The sequence below is a fragment of the Mobula birostris genome, chromosome 2 (assembly GCF_030028105.1).
Source record: "Mobula birostris isolate sMobBir1 chromosome 2, sMobBir1.hap1, whole genome shotgun sequence".
In the NCBI taxonomy this organism is placed as follows: domain Eukaryota; kingdom Metazoa; phylum Chordata; class Chondrichthyes; order Myliobatiformes; family Myliobatidae; genus Mobula; species Mobula birostris.
In genome coordinates, this window is record NC_092371.1 from 110390211 (window position 1) to 110414974 (window position 24764).

Genomic DNA, 24764 nt, shown 5'->3' on the forward strand with positions numbered 1-24764 from the left:
TAAAGTTTTTCGCGGAGGTTACCAAGGAAGTGGATGAAGGAAAGGCTGTGGATGTTCAAAGTATTGAGTACAGGAGTTGGGATGTTATGGTGAGGTTGTACAAGAAATTGGTGAAGCCAAGTGTGGAGTATTGTGTGCAGTTCTGGTCACCTAACTATGGGAAGGATATCAGTAAGATTGAAAGAGTGCAGAGAAGATTTACTAGGATGTTTCCACGGATGCTGCCCGACCTGCTGAGTTCCTCCAGCGTGTTGTGAGTGTTTACTAGGATGTTGCCGGGTCTTCAGGAGTTGAGTTACAAGGAAGGATTGAACAGGTTAGGATTTTATTCTTTGGAGTGTAGAAGAATGAGGGGAGATTTGATAGAGGTTTACAAAATTATGAGGGCTATAGACAGAGTAAGTGTGGGTAGGCTCTTTCCACTTAGATTAGGAGAGATGAATATGAGAGGACATGGCTTTAGGGTGAAAGGGGAAAGGTTTAGGTGGAATATTAGGGGGAACTTCTTCACTCAGAGAGTGGTGAGAGTGTAGAATGAGCTGCCATCTGACGTGGTAAATGCAGACTCACTCTTAAGTTTTAAGAATAAATTGGGTAGATACATGGATGGGAGAAGTCTGGAGGGTTATGGACTGGGTGCAGGTCAATGGGACTAGCGGAATAAAGTTTTGGCATAGACTAGAAGGGCCGAATGGCCCGTTTACTGTGCTGTAGTGTTCTATGGTTCTAAATGTCTGATTTTTCTAGCACACCCTTATTAGAAAGGAATCAAAATGGGTACCTCAATGCAATACCAATGGAAATGGGTTAAGACTTTAAAGCAAGCTGTAATTGAAGGTGCTGGAATGTCAAATACAAAGACCAAATGCTGGAAATGCCCAGCAACTCAGGAGGCATCTGTGTGTGTGCACGTGCAGACAAAGTATTAAAAGTTTATAGACCTTGCTTGATCTACTGAGCATTACCAGTCCGGTTCATTTTATACAAATCATCTACCTCAGACAAATATAGTTTAGATTGTTTTGATCATTATCACAAGGTTGTTGTGATACGGTAATTGATTTACACACAGCAATTTCCCATGAATTTCCTTATTGCCCTAGTAATTTAAAAATTTTGCCTGTGAATCACAGTCGAAATCAGAAATTCAGATCAAAATCTTCTTATCCTTTAACTTTCTGACATTTGAATCTTTTATCATGTATTGATGCAGGAAAATAGCAGTTTGCCCCCCCCCCCCCGATGTTTTAGACGTATCAGAGGTAGGACAGGATTGAGAATGGCTTGTTTCAATTCAACTTTTCTGTGTTCTGGGTCACGTTGGAACCGCCGACTCTAGTGCAGATGCGGCAGAAAATAGTTTGTGAGATTGTGTACTGCTTCTGATTACACAAGGTGTTTGTGTACTCCTGAAGCATGGACCATCCCAAATGCTGGCACTTTTCCCCCTGGAAAATGGGAACTTCAAGGTCACCTTAGAAAGAGATATTAAAATCATGAGGGGTGTGGATAAGGTGGAAGATCATGCTCTTTTCCCAGTAGAGGAGTTTGAAGCTAGAGGGCATAATTTCAAGATGCAAAGGGGAAGATTTAAAAGGGACCTGAGGGGTAACTTTTTCTTGCAGAGGTTGGTGGTACATGGCATGAGCTGTAGAGGTGAGTACAATTACAATGTTTGATAGATAAATTTGCAAAGTACCTGGCTAAGGAAAGGGTTAGAGACTAATGGACCAAATGCAGATATATGGGACAAGTAATAGATAGGTTAACCATGCTGTATATTTCTGAAATTCAATGCCATGAATGTTTGTGCAGGAGAAACTATGATTTTGGTTTATGAATCTTTATATGAGCTTTGCAGAGACTGTCTTTCTGCGTCTTTCCAGTCCAGGTCTCAGAGACATACGAGAAGGCAGGAATCACTGATTAGATTAGATCAGAGTATGAGGATACGCAGTCCTCTTTTATTGTCATTTAGTAATGCACGCATTAAGAAATGATACAATATTCTTCTGGTGTGGTATCACAGAAACACAGGACAGACCAAGACTAAAAAAAAAACTGACAAAAACCACATAATTATAACATATAGTTACAACAATGCAAGCAATACCGTAACTTGATGAAGAACAGGCCGTTAGCTCGGTAAAAAGTTCAAAGTCTCTGGAAGTCCCACACCTCACGCAGACAGGAGAAGGAAGAAAACTCTCTCTGCCATACCCGACCACAGTCTGACTCTGAGTCATCCAAAAACTTCGAGCTCCGACCAGCCCTCCAACACTGAGCACCGAGCACCATCTCTGCCAAACACTTTGACCCCAGCCCTGGCTGCCAGCAGCAGGCAAAGCCAAGGATTTTGGGGCCTTCCCTCCGGAGATTCTTAATCGTACAGTAGCAGTGGCAGCGAACTGGGCATTTCAGAATTACTCCAGATGTTCCTCTGTGCTCTCACGGCTGTCTCCATCAAATCAGAATTGTGCACGGCCCTTATTTAACAATACAATATCATTTCACCAGAGAGGCTACGCGCGCTGCATCGTGCTGCCATCTTCTCCTCCCTCCCGCAGAGTAAAACATGGATTTTGTCCTAAACTTTTGACCTTTCCTCAGCAGAACAAAGGCAGTGCAAGTGGATTGAACCTTAATGTGAATAATTTCATTATCAATAGCAACACACACAAGATGCTGGAGGAGCTCAGCAGGCAGGCAGCATCAATGGAAATAAACAAACAGTTAATGTTTTGGGCCGAGACCCTTCTTCAGGACTGAGGAGGAAGGGGGAAGATGCCAGAATAAAACACTGGGGGGGGGGGAGTGGAAGGAGGATAGCTAGAAAATAAGAGGTGAAGCAGCACAATACAAGGTGGCAGGTGATGGGTGAAACTGGGGAAAGGGGTGAAGCCAGGTGGATGGGGGAAAGGTCAAGGGCTTGAGAAGAAGGAATCAATGTCTGTTTTCACCAATAGATGGTCCTGAGATATGGAAAATGATCCACATTTTCTGACTCTGTGGAATGAGAGGACTGCGGAAGTCAAGTCACTGCGTAGAGATGTGTAGATTCCTGACTGGTCAAGGATGAAGAATTACAGGGACGTGGTTAGAGAATACGGTTTAAAAAAAAATTTAGCCATGTTGAATGGTGGAGCAGATTCAATGGGCCAAATTCTGCTTCTATACCTATGGTGCATGGTCCAGCGTCTTGCTGTGAGCGTTTATTACTTAAAGGTGGATTTTGTACAGTGCCAGTGGGTGGTAGAGGCTCATTGTCTTTCATCATTTAGGTGGTCCAAAATCACCATGCGTCAGTGGCTGAAGAGCTCCTGCTCCACCTGCTGAATGGGCTCTAGATGCTCAGTGTGCATGATCTTTACCATATAACAAACAGCTCTCACTGCTATACTGAGGTTGGAAAGAGTCCAGAGCTCCGCACTCCACAGTCCCTCATGAGGATTTCCTCAAATTTAGCTGCTCCAAAAAATGGTTGTCCACCTTGTATTACTTCCTGATGGCATGCTCCTAACCAGAAGGGTCAGCAGGATACTGTAAATAGGCTGTTTCATTGCCTTGACATAACCCTCGACTTTTGTCACCACATTCCTGCACCTTGCTCACAAGCTTCCTCTGAGAATGGAGTGAATGTTCAGTGCTAAGGGCAAATTCATCCACCTGTGATATCTGCAGTCCAGAAAATGGTAAACCTAATGTCAATATTTGCATTGCTGTTCACATCTGCTTAGAAGCTAAGATAGAAGCTAATGTCGATCTAAACGCATTTTGCATCGAGTGGTAACTGCTACTGAGTTCCTAAAGATAGGGTAAAATGCGTCGGAAAGCACATGGTGAAAAAAGTGCACTTAAGGCATTTAGCTTACAGACTTGTGCTCTTAAAATTGGACACCAGTGATTCCCTTTGGGAGCTTGATGCTGCTGCTATTTTTGTAGCCTTGATGGCCACAGGAAAGTCAAATGGTGCTGAAGGAACTCTCTCCAAGCCAGCCACAGAGCAGCAGCAGAACAGGTACTGCAGCTTCCTTGGAGGAAAAGAAAATGCAGGGGAGGAGGGAGAACAAGTTCTTAGCCGTGTGCCTGCATGCCCACCCAGCACCACGTGAACAGCCTGGGCCTCAGGTCAACTTCCTACAAGCTCTTGCAGGCTGAACAGCAGCTTAGTGCTTGCTGCATACAGGCATGTGATTGTCCTCCATCAAAAGAATAGTTGTGATCAATGAAGATTGCTCAGTGAATTACTTCACAGTATGTTGGCCAGTCAACAACGAGGTTGTCTGTTGCTGTGTGGAGGACAGATGTGGAACTGTTGATAATTTAATTGCCACCCTATTCCTAAACATACGGTGATGAGCTCCTAGATTTTTTTTGGAGATAATAACTAAACTCAGAATTCAGAGTTCAATTAAAATTTATTATCAAAGTACATGTATGTCACCATTTACATCCCCGAGATTTGTTTTCTTGCTGGCATGCTCAGTAAATCCAATAAACATAACAGAATCACTGAAAGACTACACCCAACAGGACAAACAACCAATATGCAAAAGATGACAAACTGTGCAAATAAAAAAGAAAAAATGATTAATGATAAATGAGCAATAAATATCATGAACATGAGATGGAGTACTTGAAAGTGAGTCCATAGGTTGTGGGAACAGAGCTGTCATTGGGCAAGTGAAGTTATCCCTACTGGTTCAATAGCCTGATGATTGAGGGGTAATAACTGTTCCTGCATCTGGGCGTGTGAGTTCTTAGGCTCCTGCACCTTCTTCCTGATGGCAGCAGTGAGAAGAGAGCATGGCCTGGGTGATGGGGACCCTTGATGATGGCTGCTCTGTGTAGATGTACTCAATGGTGGGGAGAGCTTTACCCACGGTGGACTGGCCGTTTCCACTAGTTTTTGATGGATTTTCATTTCAAGGCATTTCTACAGTGGGCCATGATGCAACTAGTCAGTGTACTTTCCATAACACATCTATAGAAGTTTGTCAAGGTTTTAGATGTCATGCTGAATCTTTGCCAACCCCTAAGAAGATAAAGACTCTGCCCTGCTTTCTTCGCACTTGCACTTAGGTGCTGGGCTCTGGACAGGTGCTCTGAAATTATAACACTGAAGAATTTCAAGTTGCTGATCCTCTCCACCTCTGAGTTCCTCCTCCTGAAGTCAATAGTCAGCTCTTTTGTCTCACTGTTATTGAGTAAGAGGTTGTTGCTGTGGCACCACTGAGCCAAATTTTCTGTCTCCCTCCTCTACGTTGATTCAGCTAGTGACAGCGATGTCATCAGCAAACTTAAATATGGCACTGGAGCTGTGCTCAGCTACACAGTCATAGGTGTAAAGCAAGAGAACTGTGCTGATGGAGGAGATGTTCTTGCCAGTCCGCATCCTAACTGACCGGGGTCTGCAAGTGAGGAAATCGTGAATCTAGTTGATCAAGGAGGTATTGAGTCCAAGGTTTTAAAGCTTATTGATTAGTTTTGAAGGATTAGTGGTATTGAATGCCAAGCTGCAGTCCATAAAGTGCATCCTGATGTAAGCATCTTTGCTATCCAGATATTCCAAGGTTGAGTGAAGAGTCAATGAGAAGACATCTGCTGTGGGTTTGTTGTGCCAGTTGGGAAATTGAAATGGATCCAAGTCACTCCTCAAAGGTTCCAAATTCTGGCAGTGGTGAAGGAAATGTGTGGTGTGCAACATTTGTCATAACATCATTAGTCACACTGAAGAAATGAATTTACCCTGTCTGTGCACTGAAAGTGGTAAACACCATATGCACACCCCACCCCACCCCACCCCACCCCACCCCACCCAATGAGTTCTTGAACCAGCGTGTGTTTTGAATTGTGTATAAATGTGTCCAATTTACAGGCCAGTAAACTGACGGACTGAGCAGCTTTTTTCATTCTATTCCTAGTCATCATTTGGTTCAGGTCCATATTTTTAATAGATTCAGTTTCTCCTCAAATTCATTCTTAATTATATTACAGCAGGTACAAGAATGAATAACAGAGAATATTCAGTTCTATCATTACTCCTGCTGGTAGTAGTGTGCTTGTCATTCTCACATAATTTTCTATGGCAGAAGGTTGATTGTGTGGCATTGAAACTGTTATCCTGCAGCTGAGTACACTTTCACTACACTGGCTCACGCATGAAGAAGTATCCATCAATAAAGATCACCTTTCCTGGATTCCACATCCAGCACTGAGGCTGTCATGTCAGTCAGCTATTTTGTTGTTGTTGTTCCTTTTCACTCCTTGTGGCACATCAGGCAGCATTTTTGTCATTTAGGTAGCATCTGACTTTTATGAGGTCAAGTTGTTAGATCGATGCTCAACCCAGCACGGATGGAAAGTGCGCAAGGAGCCGGCCAGATTCAAACTCGGGACCTTTGGCCTCGAGGTGTGGTGCCGATGCCACTACACCACCAGCCGGCTGGTCAGCTACTTTGGGCTGGCCACTTTAAGGGCCGGGCTCCTGAAGCAAGACTCAGTTTGGAGCTCTGGTCGCGGTGGAGATTATCGGGTGGGGAACATCTGGCCCATTGTTGTTGAAAGTGAGGCAAAAAGCATTTGGGATGGTAGTGAAATCTCATGGCCACACGTTGTCAGCGCACAGCCCTGCAGAAGTTGCGGAAGCAGCAGAGCATTTCCCTGGCTCCCTACCCTACCTAAAGGATGCTGTTGGAGATGGTGGAAGTTACGGAGAATTGTGCACTGGATGCTGAAGCTACTGGGGTGGTAGGTGAGGGCAAGAGGAACCCTATTCCTGGTGTGGCAATGGGAAGATGGGTGTGCGGGCAGACGTGCGCGAAATGGAAGAGATGTGAGTGAGGGCAGTATTGATGGTGGAATAAGGAAAGTCCCTTTCTTTGAAGAAGGAGTACATCTCATTAATAATGGAATGAAAAGGCTCATCCTGAGAGCAGATGTGGAGACTAAGGAACTGAGAGAAAGGAATGGCATTTTTACAAGTGACAGGGTATGGTCCAGTAGCTGTGAGAATCAGTGAGTTTATAAAAGATATCAGTGGATAGACTGTCTCCAGAGATAGAGACATTTCCAAGAGGATCCCACCACCAAGCACATCTTTCCAATCCCCACTTTCCACTTTCCGCAGGGATCATTTCCTATGCAATTCCCTTGTCCGCTCATCCCTCCCTCACTGATCTCCCTCCTGGTACTTATCCTTGCAAATGGAACAAGTGACACACCTGCCCCTACACGTCCTCCGTCACTACCATTCAGGGCCCCAAACAGTCCTTCCAGGTGACGCAACACTTCACCCTTGGGTCTATTGGGGTCATCTACTGTATCCGGTGCTCATGGTGTGGCCTGTTGTATACCAGTGAGACACAACATAGTTTGGGAGACCACTTTGCCGAGCACCTAAGTTCCATCCACCAGAAAAAGAGGGATCTCCTGGTAGCCATGCATTTCAATTCTACATGTCAGTCCATGGCCTCCTCTACTGCTATGATGAAGCCACATTTGGGTTGGAGGGGCAACACCTTCAGGGTAGTCTGGGTAGCCTCCAACCTGATGGTGTTTTCTCAAACTTCTGGCAATTGTGCCTCCCCCCTCACCATTCCCCATTCCTGTTTCCCCCTCACCTTTCCCCATTCCTGTTTCCCCCTCACCTTTCCCCATTCCTGTTTCCCCCTCACCATTCCCCATTCCTGTTTCCCCCTCACCTTTCCCCATTCCTGTTTCGCCCTCACCATTCCCCATTCCTGTTTCCCCCTCACCTTTTTCCTTGGTTGCCCATCTCCCCCTCTGGTGCTTCTCCTCCTCCCCTTTCTTCCATGGTCTTCTACCCTCTCCTTTGGCCCTTTATCTCTTTCATCAATCAACTTCCCAGCTCTTTACTTCACCTTCTCCCCTCTCCCAGTTTCACCTATCACCTACCACCTTGTACTTCTTCCTTCCTTTCCCTCCCCCCACCTTTTTACTCTGACTTCTCACCTTTTTCCCCAGACCTGATGAAGGGTCTCGGCCGGAAACGACTGTTTATTCCTTTCCATAGATGCTGATGAGGTGGCCGGTGGTGTAGTGGCATTGGCACCGGACTTCGAGGTGAATGGTTCTGAGTTCGAATCCAACTGGCTCCTTGCACTCTTTCCATCTGGATAGCAAATCGGCCATGTAAAAAAAAAACATAGTCAACTGCTATGGAAACGGTAGAAATGCCACCCAATGTGCGACAAGGCACAGAAAGGAATAACGTAGATGCTGCCTGGCCTGCTGATTTCCTCCAGCATTTTGTGTGTGTTGTCTTGGATATCCAGCATCTGCAGATGTTCTTGTGTTTGTGATTTCACCTACCTACCGAACTACCCAAAGGTGGATCTCCTGACCCATCTGCGCAAGAGTCTATAGTTCCCACCTTGGCCTCATCAACCACCTCAGAGCCCAGAGTGAAAGCAAGTCACTTTCAATCCCAAAGTACTGCCAAAGAAGATGAAGGTGATTTGCGCTTAGGTAACAGAGGCATGTAGGTAGTATTAATTGCATACAACCTTTTATAATCAATAGTTCAAAATGGTAAATTTGAAACATAGTGACACAGGTTTATTTACTGTGAAGCTGCTCCTTATGCTGTTTGTGGTGAAACCTGAGATGTGTTTATGGAAGATCTAATTAGCAGGAAAACAGTATTCCTAAAACTACAACTGTCTATCGGTATTCCACCTTGCAACATGGCCTTCCAGGTTGGTCAAAGTAACCTTTCAGTTTTTCAATAAGCTATATTTGCTTTGCTAAATGAAGAATAAGTACAATGTGAAGATTTTATTTGAAGTTTCAAGGAAGTGTGATGCCAGCCAAGTTCGAGTGACCTTGTCTGTAAGGGAAGTAAATTGTTACAGTCAGCAAAATCTGGAATCTTGTTAAAGCTGATGTTTCATGGGTTAACTAGTAGGCATTCGTTAGTTTCGTGAGACCATGGATTTGCATCTTGGAAGATTTCCAGGGCGCAGGCCTGGGCAAGGTTGTATGGAAGACCGGCAGTTGCCCATGCTGCAAGTCTCCCCTCTCCATGCCACCGATGTTGTTCAAGGGAAGGGCACTAGGGCTGATGCAACTTGGCACCGGTGTCGTCGCAGAGCAATGAGTGGTTAAGTGCTCAAGGACACAACAGGCTGCCTCAGATGAGGCTCGAACTAGCGACCTTCAGATCACTAGACCGACGCCTTGGCCACACGCCAGTTGGTTAACTATAACCTATTTAATGTCAGCATTGATACGAATTCCATTGTTAACACTCAGTTGCCAGCTGAAAGTGAACCTCTGATTTCTGCAGACATGCACCAATGTGATCTTTAATTCCAGATTGCAAACTTGCTCGTTTTGTGCTATCTCAGTTGCAGAGTTCATTCTTTCTTCTTACAGTTGCATAAGAGATGATTTCACTTGAGGATGCTCATTAAGTTGTGTTGGGCTTGCTGCCCGCTCCGGATATTCAGCCACTGAGAAAGGGAAGTGACCGTGGTATTGCTCAAACATCATTGCAGAAGTCAACTTCAAAACAAATTATTGTTTGATATCATGTTATTCCAGCTGTTTAAAAATACTCAAATGATAAGAACTAAATAACTTCCATAGCAGAGAATTGGAGCCAAAGCCGCAGAGATACTTCCTCAAATATTTAAAATGGATTATAACCAGCATTAAGGCATCTGTTTCCCATTATGTCCAAGAGGAGGTCACCAATAGAAATATTCCTCTGAGGGTGAGAGGGTGCACATAGAGGTGGGGAAGCTGCACATAGCATGGAGTTGGCTAAAATGAGTAATATCATCCTTAATTTTGCAATGGACATTAATAATGCAGAAGAAAGGAGGGATGGTTTGTGAAAACTTTTTTTTACAAGACAATTGTGCTTCTTTTGGAATATAAAGTTTTTAAATCAGACCATCAGATACAAGAGCAAAATCAGGCCATCTGGCCCATTGAGTTTCTCTGCCATTTAAGCATGGCTGGGTTTTGAACAAATATTTGAACAAAGTTGCTTCATGGTGCAGTGATTGCACTACAGATGATAGCTTGGTCACTAATCAAGATGCCACAAAGTTTCGGCTTTGCTTAAGCAACCACGCATCAAGAGAGCTTGCCTTACTTATCAGGAAAACGACAAGGTCAATTAAATTCAAAGTTCAAAGTAAGTTTATTGTCCAAGTACATGTCTGTCACCATATATGGGTTTCCCCCGCCATCCGAAGGTAGAGCGTTCCTATGAAACGGTTCCTAAGCCGCAATGTCGTAAAGTGAATAAAAAATTACCATTTATTAATATGGAAAAGATTTTTGAGCGTTCCCAGACCTAAAAAATAACCTACAAAATCATGCCAAATAACACATAAAACCTAAAATAACAGTAACATATAGTAAAAGCAGGAATGATATGATAAATACACAGCCTATATAAAGTAGAAATACTTTTCTGCAATCATTGAAGCACTGTCTAGCGCAGCAAAAATCTCACGCAAGCGCTCTCAGCAGAAACACTCTGTCCAGTAACCTTTAAGCTATGAAGCTGCCAAATCATACCAAATAACACATAAAAATACACAGCCTATATAAAGTAGAAATAATGTATGTACGGTGTAGTATCACTTACCGGAATCTGGAAGACAGCGAGCACACTGATGATGGTGTGTTAGGCTGAGACATCGGAGGTTGGGTGGTGAGACACTGGGGTGTCATCTCATCGTCGTCTGTTTCCATCGGGGCAGGCAGGTCATCTTCTTCTACGTCTGCCTGCCTGGGTGTCGAAGGCCGAGGTTCGTCGTCTGCTGTGGCTGATGTGGAAGGCTTGAAAAACAACAGTATGCTTGACTGCTTAGCCTCGCGCATTTTTCTATCACAGTTCTTTGTAAGCACTCAAACCATCCTGCAAATATGCCCTAAACCTACGTACTCTTTCAAAATTGAAGTTGTACTTTTCTGCAATCATTGCAGCATTGTCAATTGCAGCGAAAATCTCACGCAGTTGCTTCACGCTCAGTTCCTGGACGACTTCACTTTCGGTCCGTTTGCTACTCCATTCGGTTACAATTGGAAGAGGAAAGGATAACAATTGAATCAGCTCTTTATCTATCAGTTCTTGGTCATGGGATGCCAAAACCTCTTCAACATCATCTTCGTCAACTTCCACAAGCCAAACTCACTTTGTCCTTATTTTGTTCACCACAATCGAAACGCTTAATTATGTCTAGTTTTCTGCCAAGTGTAACACCCTTACGAACTCTTTTAGGCTTTTCCAATACCTTAGAACTCATCTTGCTAACAGATGTCAAAATAAATCGACATAAAGCACAGATGCTCACAGGCACGTGCTTAAGCAATGCTGGTTAGAATGCAGTTCTGGGGAAGGAGCTTGGCTGCTCGGGGTGCACGCTGCCTTTTTTCGTAACAGTGAAAACACCTTCTGTTAACGAAAACAGGAAACTAATGTAGGTCTTTCGTAACCGTGAGGTGTCGTAAAGCGAACGTTCGAAAAGCGGGGGAACACCTGTACAACCTTAAGATTCATTTTCCTCTGGACATACTCAATAAATTTAATAATGGAATCCATGAAAGACCACATCAACGTGGTGAACCACTCGTGTGCAAAAGACAAATACAAAAAGAAAGAAAAAAATTAGAAATGATAATAAATAAGAAATAAGTTGAGACTATGGGATGAGCAGTCCTTGAAATTGAGTCCATAGATTGTGGGAACAGTTCAGTGATGGGGTGAATGTAGTTATCCCCTCTGATTCAAGAACCTGATGTTTGAGGGGTGATAACTGTTCCTGATCCCTGGTGGTGAGAGTCTTCAGGCTCTTGCACCTTCTTCCTGTTGGTAGCAGCAAGAGGAGAGCATGTCCGAGGTGGTGGCGGTCCCTGATGATGGAATACCAAGGAGAATGATTAGCTTACTGTCTCTTCAGATTACTGAAACAGATTCTGAATCAGAGCAACTGGTCATTTAAGTCTGCTAAAGCTGATTTTCTTAACAACAGTTCTGTTCATGTTTGTTTTTTGAATGCTAAAACAGCAATAGAAAATGAAGCTTAAATGTTGGCTCAGTGCACAGCTCCAAATAATGCACATGCTGGAAATGTATTGTAAAATCAGAAAATACACAAAACCCTCACCAGCTCAGGGAGCATCTCTGGAGAGAGAAACTGAACTGTTACCTCAGTCAATGAGAAGAGTTCATCGATCTGAAGCATTGGGCCAAATATTGTGGGTCAATGGATGTGCTCAACAGATTGAGCAACATCTGTGGAGGCAAAGAGATAGTTACTTTTTGGGTGTGGATCCTTCATCGGGGCTTCCCTTCCACTGAATAACCTGCTGTTTACCATCAGGAGTTTTTTTTTTCTTTTGCCCCAGTTTCTATTGTCGACAGTCTCTTGTGTCCCCATTCTTCTACTCTACTGAACATTCTCCTCAAGGAGCACCCATTCTGAAGAAGGTATTCAACAGGTGTTCTGTGAGTTCCTCGTCCTTGCGTTCTTTCAGCAGTTCATTTTCTGCTCCAGATTCCAGCATCTGCAGGCTCTTGTGTTCCCATTGTAGGTAAATTATCATTTAATCAGAAGCAAGTAATCCCATGGGTGTAAAATCAGTCAATTTATATCAATGATGTAGATCAATTTTGGGGTTCCTCGGGGGGGTTCAGACAGCTTATTAATTCTATTTAGTTTTTGTTATTTTTAGTTTTAAGTGCCTGAGTATTTTGGACATACAGTGACTTTTTAGGATCCCGAAGTTTTGACAGCCAGCAAAATTGATATGGGTAATTATAGAGGAGTGTTACAGGTGGGATGTATTACAGTGGCATGCAAAAGTTTGGGCACCCCTGGTCAAAATTTCTGTTACTGTGAGAATAGTTAAGTGAGTAGAAGATGAACTGATCTTCAAAAGTCATAAAGTTAAAGATGAAACATTCTTCTCAACATTTTAAGCAAGATTAGTGTTTTATTTTTGTTTTGTACAATTTTAGAGTGGAGAAAAAAAGGAAAAGAGCATGATGCAAAAGTTTGAGCACCCCAAGAGATTTGAGCTCTCAGATAACTTTTACTAATGTCTCAGAACTTAATTAGATTGTTAGGGCTATGGCTTGTTCACAGTCATCATTAGGAAAGGCCAGGTGATGCAAAAGCTTTATAAATACCGACTCCTCAAACCTTGATCCAACAATCAGCAGCCATAGTCTCCTCTAAGCAGCTGCCTAACACTCTGAAAATTAAAATAAATGATGCCCACAAAGCAGGAGAAGGCTATAAGAAGATAGCGAAGTGTTTTCAGGTAGCCGTTTCCTCAGTTTATAATGTAATTAAGAAATGGCAGTTAACAGGAGCAGTGGAGGTCTGGAAGACCAAGGAAACTTTCTGAGAGAACTGCTTGTAGAATTGCTTTGATTTTATGCCTTTTGGAAATCAGGTCATCTTTTACTTGCTTAGCTATTCATAGTAACAGAAATTTTGACCAGAGGTGCCCAAACTTTTGCATGCCACTGTGTGTATATGTATATGTATGTGTGTGGGTGATGGGTAGATAGAGTGAGCGGAGGAGGGGAAAGAAAGGGGTAAATATTCACCTGGGGTGAGTGTGGGTGAAACTTGGTAGATCAGAATGAGAAAGAAAATGGGCAGAGGGTAGGTGATCAGACATTGGAGAGTTCAGTGTTTCCACTGTCAGATGTAGTCTACTCAAGCAGAAAATGAGGTTTCTTCCTCTAGTTTGCTGAAGACCGGTCGGTGTGGAAATAAGGGGAGTTAAATGGCTGAATGAGGGGAATTAAACTGGGAGCACGGGTGCTTGGAGAAGTGGTCACTCCCTCTGGATGTCACTGGCCACATGCAGCAGAGCACAAACAAACAAGACAAAATCTGCTGGTGCTGGAAATCCAAGTAACACACACTAAATGCTGATGGAACTCAGCAGGGAGGGAGAGAGGGAGGAGGGAACATTGACTCAGACCATGAGAGGCCTGCATCGGGCATTTTCATGCCTTACCAGGCACAGATTGGAAGTCTGTGTGGGGCGCCACTCCTCGCACAGACACTAGAGCAATGTCCTTGCTCAAGGACATAAACACGCTTCCACAGCTGAGGCTCGAATTAGCGACCTTCAGATCACTAGACGAACGCCTTAACCACTTGGCCACATGCCCACCACAACAGGTCGGGCAGCATCTATGGAAAAGAGTAAACAGTTGGTGTTTCAGCCCGAAACCCTTCATCAGGACTGGAGAAAGAAAGAGATGAGAACTCAGAGCAAGAAAGTGGAGGGAAGGGGAGGAAGAAGTGTGGATTTCTAATACAAGGTAGTAGGTGATGGGTGAAACCAGGAGAGGGGGAGGGGTGAAGTAAAGAGCTAGGAAGTTGCTTGGTGAAACTTGGTTGCTTGGGCTGGAGAAGGCAAAATCTGATGGGAGACGACTGAAGGCCTTGAAAGAAAGAGAAGGGGGAGGAGCACTGGAGGGAGGTGATGAGCAGAAGATAAGGTGAGAGAGGGAATTTGAATAGTGAAGGTTGAAGGGGGGGTGGAATTACTAGAAATTCAAGAAATTGATGTTCATACCATCAGGTTGGAGGCTATTCAGGTAGAATATAAGGTGTTACTTCTCCAACCTGAGTGTGGCCTCTTCACAGCAGTAGAGGAAGCTATGGACTGGCATGATGGAATGGAAATGGGAAGTAGAATCAAAATTGGTGGGTACTGGGAGCTCCTGCCTTTTCTATTGGACGAAGTGTAAGTGCTTGGCAAAGTGGTCTCTTAATCTGTGCCCAGTCTCACCGGTATACAGGAGGCCACACTGGGAGCACCGTACACAGTATATGACTTCACAAAAGACAGCTGATTTAAAAGGCATGGCACCATTTGACTTGTCTCAGGGGGTTCTCTTTCCACTTCCCCCGCGCCCACCACATATCGCCCAAAGAAAAAAAACAAGCTGCAGGTAATATACAAATTTAAATTGTTGCTGAATATGTTTGTAGTTGCTAATTTACATGAATGCTATTTGTTGCCATCTGAATATTTGTGTCTTCCCATTGGTTTGAATATATTCACGCTTTGTAAAGTATATACCAATACATTTTGCAACCTGCAAATCTGCAAATTTAAATTAAAATACTTGATTTAGGAAAGGTTTTTGTAGCTCATTCACCAGGTATTTGAATCATTTTGAAAGCATTGGAGATTGGTATGAAGTGAAGCGTACAAAAAATTAGGAAGGAACTGGGCTGTTAGTGTCTCATTATCAGCTATGGATCAATAGTCATTAAATCTTCAGTGAGGATATCATAATCATCAATAATAAAAACATAAAATGGCTCATCAGGCCAGGCAGCAATTGTAGAAGCAGTTGGCATTTGTCATTGAAGACCCTCGGTCAGAACTCCTGTGTTCTGAAGATGGCTGTAAATGGTGGTGTGGGCTATGTTGATTTCACATGTGAAGCGATGCTGAGACTTCTTATAATACCTGTGAGCCTTGTTAGTGAGTAGCAGCGTCATATTATAATGATCTGGCACAGAATGAGGCCATTTTAACCTATTGGGTTCTGCAGGCTCTCTGGGGAACATTCAAATCAGGCCCATCCCAGTAATCCTGCAAGTTTATTTTTCTTAAGTTCTTCTGAAGCTGATGGATTGTCCTTGCTTTCCCCACCCTCAGGCTGCAAGCTGTAGGTCTTTGTCATGGGCTATATAATTAAAAAATAGTTTAGGTCATGGCATGAAAAAATGCTGGGGAGAAATGTAGTTATTCAGACTGAGCAAAGCTTCAGTTTCCAAAGTGGTTCAATTTATTACCGATCAATCAATGAGGAATCTTGCTTGTTAATGATGCTTGGATATTTTAGTTTAAAGAAAACACTGGAAGCATTGAGCGAGTCAGACTGCATCTGTGGGAAAAAGTGAACTGTAGTTAACATAATTTCCAAATGGATAAAAGGAGTAAATATCCAAAACAGATGATCCAACTAAGTTTCAGAGAGATGCTAGTGCTTTGGATGTAATGCCCATATTCTTAATTATTTTCTCAGTTCCTCAGTTTTTAAATACTGCCATAAATGGGTATGGGTGGCGGGGTGGAGATGCGTCTCTACCAAAGGAGGCATTTGGTGCTCTTTCCCTCTGCTAACCTGAAGGTCACCCTTGGGCCTGGTGTAGCACCTGCTTAGCACCCTGATCAGGGTCATGTGAAACCATGGGAGCAAGTGGTGGATGGTCGTATGAGCAGCTGGTGCATATCACGAGTCCTGGTTGTGCGGCCATTGACGCCTGGCAGACAATCGCTGAAGAGTATTGATGAAAGTTGGGCCCACCTGTCTTGTCAAGTCACTGCCCAGAAGAAGGCAATGGCAAACCACTTCTGTAGAAAAATTTGCCAGGAACAATCATGGTCATAGAAAGACCATGATTGCCTATATCTTACGACACGGCACATAATGAATGAACATAAATGGGTAAAAGGTGTGGGAAGGAGCTCGTAGGTTTTCCTCGACCAGTTTAAGTTAGAGGTAGTGTCATCCCTTAAACTTAACTTTATGAACATAGGACTATAAGGCATAAGAGTAGAATGAGGTCATCTGGCGTATCAAGTCTGCTCTGGCATTTCATCATGGCTGATTTATTGTCCCTCTCAACACCATTCTCTTGCCTTCTCAGCATAACCTTTGATGTCCTGACTAACCAAGAACCTATCAACCTCCGCTTTAAATATACTCAATGACTTGGTCTCTGTAGCTATCCATGGCAATGAATTCCACAGATTTACCACCATTTGGCTGAAGAAATTCCTCCTCGTATCTGTTCTAAATGGACGTCTCTCTATTCTGAGGTTGTGCCCTCTGGTCATAGACACACCCACTTTAGGAAACATCCTCTCCACATCCTCTGTCCAGATCTCTTAATATTTGATGCATTTCAATGAGATCCTCCTTAATTTTCTCAATTCCAGTGTGTATGGGCCCAGAGCCATCAAATGCTCCTTCTACATTAACCCTTTCATTCCCAGAATCTTTCTTGTGAACCCCTCTGGACCCTCTCCAAGGCCAGCACATCTTTTCCAGTAAGATGGTGGCATGCTCGGATGCAGCAGCTTCTACGGGGCCAACCAAAGATGCTGTCTTTTTTTAAATGCATTTTTTTTTACGATCATGAGACCCTGCTGGACAGTAAGAACTTAGAGTACTGCAGTTCAATCCATCAGCTAATTACCTATTGGTGGAGAAACTGAAAGAGGTAGACTTGGTGCAGACCATGTTGCTGCCTGCTGCAGTGAGGCATTGGAGTCAGTGCGTGAAGGCAGTGTGCAGTCTATCAGCGAGTGATTGTCTTGGTCACTTCTCTTGTGATAGCAGGAACCCTGTTGGACATTGGTAATGTGGAATGCTGCAAGTCCGGTTCATAGGTTTAATGGTAGAGCTGCTTGGCCTTGGTTGTAGTGAGGAGTTGGCCTCAAGCTGTGGTGACCCTTGTTTACAGTCGTCCAGGAGAGAGGTGTCGAGGTTGGTGCCAGAGGTGGTGATGTCACTGCTGCCCTCCACTGCTTGCTTGGCAGAAGATGAGCTGTAATGTGTTCGATTGCAGACTGCTGCAACTTTTATGGACTCGGACTTGAACCGTACATTTTGTGTGACTGTATTTTACTGCTCTCTTATATGTGCTTTACTGTGTGTGACCATTCACACTGTGTTTTGCACCTTGGTCCTGAAGTAACACTGTTTTATTTGGCTGTATTCATAAATGTTCATATATAGTAAACTGATAATCTAACTTGATCTTTTCTTCAATAAGGGACCTTACACTGCTCTCAACACTGTAAGTGCAGTCTGACTAATGCCTTATAAAGCTTCAGCATCACATCCTTGCTCTTATATCCTAGTCCTCTCGAAATGAATGCTAACATTGCATTTGCCTTCCTTAACACCGACTCAACCTGCAAGTTAACCTGAGAGAATCCTGCACAGGGACTCCATTGGCACCTCTGATTTTTCAAATTTTCTTTCCGTTTAGAAAATAGTCTTTGCCTTTAATCCTTCTACCAAAGTGCATGACCATTCATTTCCCTACACTACATTTCATCTATCACTTCTTTGCCCATTCTCCCAATCTGTCGAAGTGGTTTGCACATTCCCTCCATCTTCGACATTAACTGCCCCTCCACCTATCTTTGTACCGTCTGCCAGCATGGCCACAAAACCATCAATTCCTTCACCCAAATCATTGACGTATATTGAGAAATGAAATGGACGCAATACTGACCACTGCAGAATACTAGTCTTTAGCAGAAGAGGCCCCCTTTATTCCCACTCTTTGCCACGTACCAGTCATCCAATCTACAGTGCAGAACATTTTGATATTTTTACCTGACTGTCGAATCCTAAAGGGGAAAGTATGCTTTGAAGAAAAAGGATTTCCAAATATTATATTCTTTGAACACTTCTTGGTGATCTTAATTATTGATTTAATTCTGGTTTGTTTAAGTTTAATTCAATCAGATCATACTTGTCTGTCTAGATAATATCAGTACGTTCTCACTTGTCCATAAAATTACAGAGACTGCTTATGATGATGACCAAGACCAGTTTTCATCTGAGATTCAAAATTGTGCATGCCCTAGAAAATAGCAGAATTGATTAATAATATCTTTCATTTGCAGAAAATTCCTTGCCAAAACTGAAACTCTCTGAAGATAGTGTTATTACGTCGCCATCGAACTCCAATTCAAGTTTTCCAGCCATGACTGCCGGAAACGGGTTGGCAGATACGCCGGCTGGTTCTAAGGACCATGGCGGTACTCCCATCATCGTCCCATTGATCCCACCACCAATACTCAAGCCGCCAACAGGTAAGGAGTGCGTTGTGTTTCACTTGAGCTTCACATAGACAAATAAGAATGTTCTAAATCCATTTTTGTTTTCTTTCTGCTAAAATATCCGGTAACAACTTGGAAGTGCATTTGCCAAGAGATATTATAACTCTGCTATGTGTCTATACTTACTGTACTATTTTTGGCAGTGAGTGCATTACTCTCTGTGGAACCCCTAATGGCCAGCAACATGCAGTCGATCCATTGATTGCCATCCATTATTAAAAAAAAGTGAAATCTTCATTCATGCTCCAATGAACCTTGGGAAAGTAATCTAAAGAGGGTTGAAATGTTATGCTTCTTAGCAAAAATATTCCAAAGTTTGTTTCAATGAGTCAGCAAGGGTGCACTGGATCTGTGAAATTGTTCATGGCTACAACCTGTAATCTCGCAGCCGGGAATATTCTTCACTCTACTTCCATGTACAAGCCAGGTGATCAACTGGTGAGTGAGGAGTGTTCCAATCAGAATTCTAGAAATAAGAGTAATTGCACCATTCATCGTGCAGGCATTTGACAAAGTGATGATAAAGAGCCCTGGTAAAACACACATCACTGAGCAAGAAGGAGAGGTATGTTGGAAGCAGCACCAGGCATACCTGACAATGAGAGGCCAACCTGAAGATGCAACAAGGGGATCTTCTTGGGCATTCCTTGAAAAATGAGCATGACTGACTTGCATTCCAGTACCAAGGAGTGCAAGATGTCAGCTAATTAATTTTTTTTAATGTGGGGTGCTTGTTGCTCACCAGCATGGGACCTAACACAGCAAGGTCTTGGTCCAGTGTAGGAGTCTCCAGAACAATTGGAGACAGTACTCTGCTTTACAGACAGCCACACTTGCAGATGCTTTGCATATTTGTATATCCAACAATTCCATTCTTGAACCAACCGAAAAACTAATCACTATTGTCTATTAAAACATTAACCAGCTTTTTGCTAAAATGGACTTTTGTTCTAATTCTGTTTTCTGGTAAAAATTGTGTATAATTTATGTTTGGCTTAGTTTTCTTGTGATTCTCACAACACGCTGGAGGAACTCAGCGGGTTGGGCAGCATCCGTGGAAAAGATCGCTCGATGTTTCGGGCCGGAGCCCTTTGTCCTGACGAAGGGTTCCAGCCCGAAACGTCGACCGATCTTTTCCACGGATGCTGCCCGACCTGCTGAGTTCCTCCAGCGTGTTGTGAGTGTTGCTTTGACCCCAGCATCTGCAGATTATTTTTTGTTTTTTTGTGATTGCTGCTTATATGATGCTGTAGGCCTGTGATAATGCAGCAAGTAAGTTTTTCATTGCAATTGTCCATGCATGTACAATGACAAACGTAATGACTTGATTGACTGTATGTGCAGACACACTTGAACATACCATACATGAAGAGCTGCACTCTGATTCCATGCCCAGTAATTAACAAGGGCATGCATATAAGTACATGTGCACGCAGACGTAAACGACGTAACGTATGTGTAGCACAGACACAGTGTAGTCTTGTCTATGCACTTTTCCTTGACTGACCTTGCCCATCATCTTGTGTCTTACCTTCAGTCCTCAGGTTTCCTGATTTCTTCCCTCTATACTTTTCCTTCCTTCACAACTCCCTTCCCCTCCAGTCACGTCCTTCCATCTTAGCCCTATCTTCTTTCCTTTTGTGCTTCCCAACTCTATCACTAGCCCTCTTTGGGGATGGTTCCTGACAGCATGTCCAGTCCCCGCCATGACAGCCATGCAACTGAAACTTCTGTCATAAGGGAGGGGAGGTGTTATTGACAATGATGCCAAACAGAAAAATGTCATCAATTATGAATTCAACACTGGGTTTTGGTGTTATCATGACCACTTGCTCATAACCTTGGCCCAACCCTGAACCAAACTTTCAAAAGTGGGAGTGACTGTCCCTTTCTTCAAGAGAGCATTTGACAACGTGATGATAAAAGGACTCTGGTGAAAGAAGTCAACAGGCAGGAAAGACAAAGTAATCGTGAACACGGCAAAGCACATCACACAAACCAATCTTCCGTCCTTGGACTCACTTTACACCGCACGCTGTCGGAGCAGTGCTGCCAGGATAATCAAGGACACGACCCACCCAGCCAACACACTTTTCATCCCTCTTCCCTCCAGGAGAAGGCTCAGGAGCTTGAAGACTTGTACGGCTAGATTTGGGAACAGCTTCTTTCCAACTGTGATAAGATTGCTGAACAGATTGTGACCCGGATCTGAGCTGTACCCTCCAAGTATCCAGACCTGCATCTCAGTTTTTTTGCACTACCTTACTTTCCATTTTTCTATTTATGATTTATAATTTAAATTTTTAATATTTACTATCGATTTGTAATCTAGGGAGTGGGAAGCGCAGAATCAAATATCACTATGATGATTGTACGTTCTAGTACAAGTTGTTTGGCGACAATAAAGTATAATATAACTGTTAAATCCTAGATCCATAAAGGTAGGTGTGATGTTTGAGGTCCATTGTCCCAAACTCAAAACAATGGTCATTGGGCGATGGTCACCCTTTTACCATATGCTTCCTGGATTAGAAGGCATGTGCTATAAGGAGATGAAAGTTTCTGATGAAGGGTCTTGGCCCCAAATGTCAACTGTTCACACTTTTCCATAGTTGCTGCCTGGCCTGCTGAATTCCTCCAATATTTTGTGTGTGTGTTGCTATAAGGAGAGGTTGGGCAAGCTAGGGTTTCTCTGGAGTGGTGGAAGCTGATGTATGACTTGATAGAAGTTTTTAAAATTATGAGATCTACATGTAGAATAGTCAGCTAGTGTTTTCCCAGGGTTGAAATGTATAACACTGAAGAGTTATGCAGTGAAGATGAGAGGGAGAAAGTTCACAGGAGATGTATGGGGCAGGTTTTTTTTCTTATAGAGTGGTGGGTGCTTGGAATGCGCTGTCAGTGGTGGTTGTAGAATAGAGGCATTTAAGAGACGTTGATATGCAGAGAATGGAGGGATATGGCCCATGTTCAGGCAGAAGGGATTAGTCTAATTAGGCATCATTAGTTTAATTAGTGCCGCACAACATTGCAAGCTAAAAGGCCTGTTGCTGTGCTGTACTGTTCTGTGTTCTAAATATTATTCTCCATTTGCAACGCCTCTGCAAATGAAGCAGTCCATGCCTGCACGCAGGAGTCTGAGGTAGTATTCAGGCATGGACTGAGAAGTGACAAGCAACTTAGATGGCAAATGCCAGACTGTAACCATTTCTGGGTCCTCCATCATTTGTGTCCTCAGTTTGCCATCCAACTCACCAGCTAATAAAATATTATGTCTGCAAGCACTTGTCAAAGGCTGAATTACTTCTGGCAAGTGACTCACCGTCTGAAACCCCAAATCCTTTGCATCATCTCCAAGGCAAAGGTCAGCAGTGTAATGGATTACTCTCTATATACCTGGGTGAGTGCAACTCCTGAAGCACCATTGAGGACAAATCAGCCTGTCTGATTGGTGCATCCCCACCCTGGTACATTTGTTCTCACCGTTTCCAGCATAGAGTCACTGCTGTGCTGGATGTGAATTAGAATGTAGGTAGAATATGAAAAAATTACACTTAGAGTCAATGAGTGCTTAATGGTCAGCATAAACTCAGTGGGTTGCAGTGTATGTTTCCCTGCTGTCTCTTTTGAATATAAACAGATTAGATTACAATAGATAAGCATCTATCACACTCTGTTCCAGTTTATTTAAAGCATTATGTTAATTGTCACAACTGTTGTAACTATATGTTATAATTATGTGGTTTCTGTCAGTTTTTCTGTCTTGGTTTGTCTTGTGTTTCTGTGATATCATTCTGGAGGAACATTGTATCATTTCTTAATGCAGGCATTACTAAATGACAATAAAAAAGGACTGCGTGTCCTCATAATCTAATCTAATCTCAGAAGCTCTTGCTCAATGTTGGCAACACCAAGGAATTGATTGTTGACTTCCTGAGAAGGAAAATGGAGGTCCATGAGCTAGTCCTCATCAGGGGATCAGAGGTGGAGAGGATCAGCAACTTTAAATTCCTTGGTATTATCATTTCAGAGGACCTATCCTAGGCCCGGCGTGTAAGTGCAATTACGAAAGAAAAACATGCCACTGCCTCTGCTTCCTTAGAAGTTTGTGAAGATTCGGCATGACATCTACTACTCTGACAAACTTTTATAGATATGTGGTGGAGGGTATATTGACTGGTTGTATCACAGCCTGGTATGGAAACACTAGTGCCTTTGAAATGAAAAGTAGTGACTATGGCCCAGTGCACCACGGGTGAAGCCTACCCCACCATTAGGCACGTCTACACCGAGTGCTGTCACAGGAAAGCAGCATGCACGATTAATGACCCCCTCCTCCCAGGCCATGCCCTCTTCACGCTGCTGCCAGTACGAAGAAGGCACAGGAGCCTCAGGACCCACATCACCAAGTTCAGGAGCAGCTATTACCCCTCCACCGTCAGGCTCTTGAGCCAATTGGGATAAATTCACAAAACATCACTCGCCCCATCACTGAACTGTTTGCACAACCTCTGGACTCACTTTCAAGGCCTCTTCATCTCACATTCTCAATGCTTATTGCTTATTTATTTATTATCGCTCTCGAGGCCGAGGTCTTGAAGCTCATTAATTAGTTTTGAAGGGATAATGGTATTGAATGCCAAACTGTTGTTAATAAAGAGCACCCTGATGTATGCATCTTTGTTGTCCAGATATTCCAGGGTTCACTGAAGAACCAATGAGATGACCTCTGCTGTGGAGCTGTTGTGACGGTAGGTAAACTGGAATGGATCCAAGTTGCTTCTCAGGCAGTAGTTGATATATTTCATTACCAATCTCTTATAAACCACCTTGTGTATTCTGCTGTAAGGTCACGGTCCATGTATTGTGGTGAGAGGGTCGCGCCCCGCCCTGTAGCGTGTACACTGGTGGATGTCTCGCCCTGTACTGTATACTCTGGTGGAAGGTCTCACCCTGTACTGTATACTCTGGTGGAATGCCTCGCCCTGTACTGTATACTCTGGTGGAATGCCTTGCCCTGTACTGTATACGCTGGTGGAAGGTCTCACCCTGTACTGTATACACTGGTGGAACGTCTCACCATGTACTGTATACACTGGTGGAAGGTCTCGCCCTGTACTGTATACACTGGTGTAAGGTCTCACCCTGTACTGTATACTCTGGTGGAAGGTCTCGCCCTGTACTGTATACTCCGGAATTTCTCGCCCTGTACGGTATACTCTGGAATGCCTCGTCCTGTACTGTATACTCTGGTGGAAGGTCTCACCCTGTACTGTATACTCTGGAATGCCTCGCCCTGTACTGTATACTCTGGTGGAAGGTCTCACCCTGTACTGTATACTCTGGTGGAACGCCTCGCCCTGTACTGTATACTCTAGAATGTCTCACCGTGTACTGTATACACTGGTGGAACGTCTCGCCCTGTACTGTATACTCTGGTGGAACGTCTCGCCATGTACTGTATACACCAGTGGAAGGTCTTGCCCTGTACTGTATACTCTGGTGGAATGCCTTGCCCTGTACTGTATACACTGGTGGAAGGTCTCGCCCTGTATTGTATACTCTGGAATGCCTCGCCCTGTACTGTATACACCGGTGGAAGGTCGGGCCCTGTACTGTATACACTGGTGGAAGGTCTCACCCTGTACTGTATACTCTGGAATGCCTCGCCCTGTACTGTATACTCTGGTGGAAGGTCTCACCCTGTACTGTATACTCTGGAATGCCTCGCCCTGTACTGTATACTCTGGTGGAAGGTCTCACCCTGTACTGTATACTCTGGTGGAACGCCTCGCCCTGTACTGTATACTCTAGAATGTCTCACCCTGTACTGTATACACTGGTGGAACGTCTCGCCCTGTACTGTATACTCT

At 43.7% G+C, this 24764-nt stretch overlaps 1 protein-coding gene across 6 annotated transcripts in view; it reads left to right on the forward strand.

Annotated features, from left to right (window-relative positions):
* Positions 1 to 24764, forward strand: part of sobpa (sine oculis binding protein homolog (Drosophila) a) — a 224241-nt gene that overhangs the window by 23450 nt on the left and 176027 nt on the right. For 5 of the 6 annotated variants that reach the window (XM_072246136.1, XM_072246134.1, XM_072246135.1 and 2 more), the window contains exon 2: positions 18676 to 18864. The exons of the other annotated variant lie outside the window; for it this stretch is intronic. In XM_072246136.1, coding sequence (XP_072102237.1) covers positions 18676 to 18864 — 189 coding nt within the window. The remainder of the gene's footprint in view (positions 1 to 18675; positions 18865 to 24764) is intronic. 6 annotated transcript variants of the gene reach the window in all.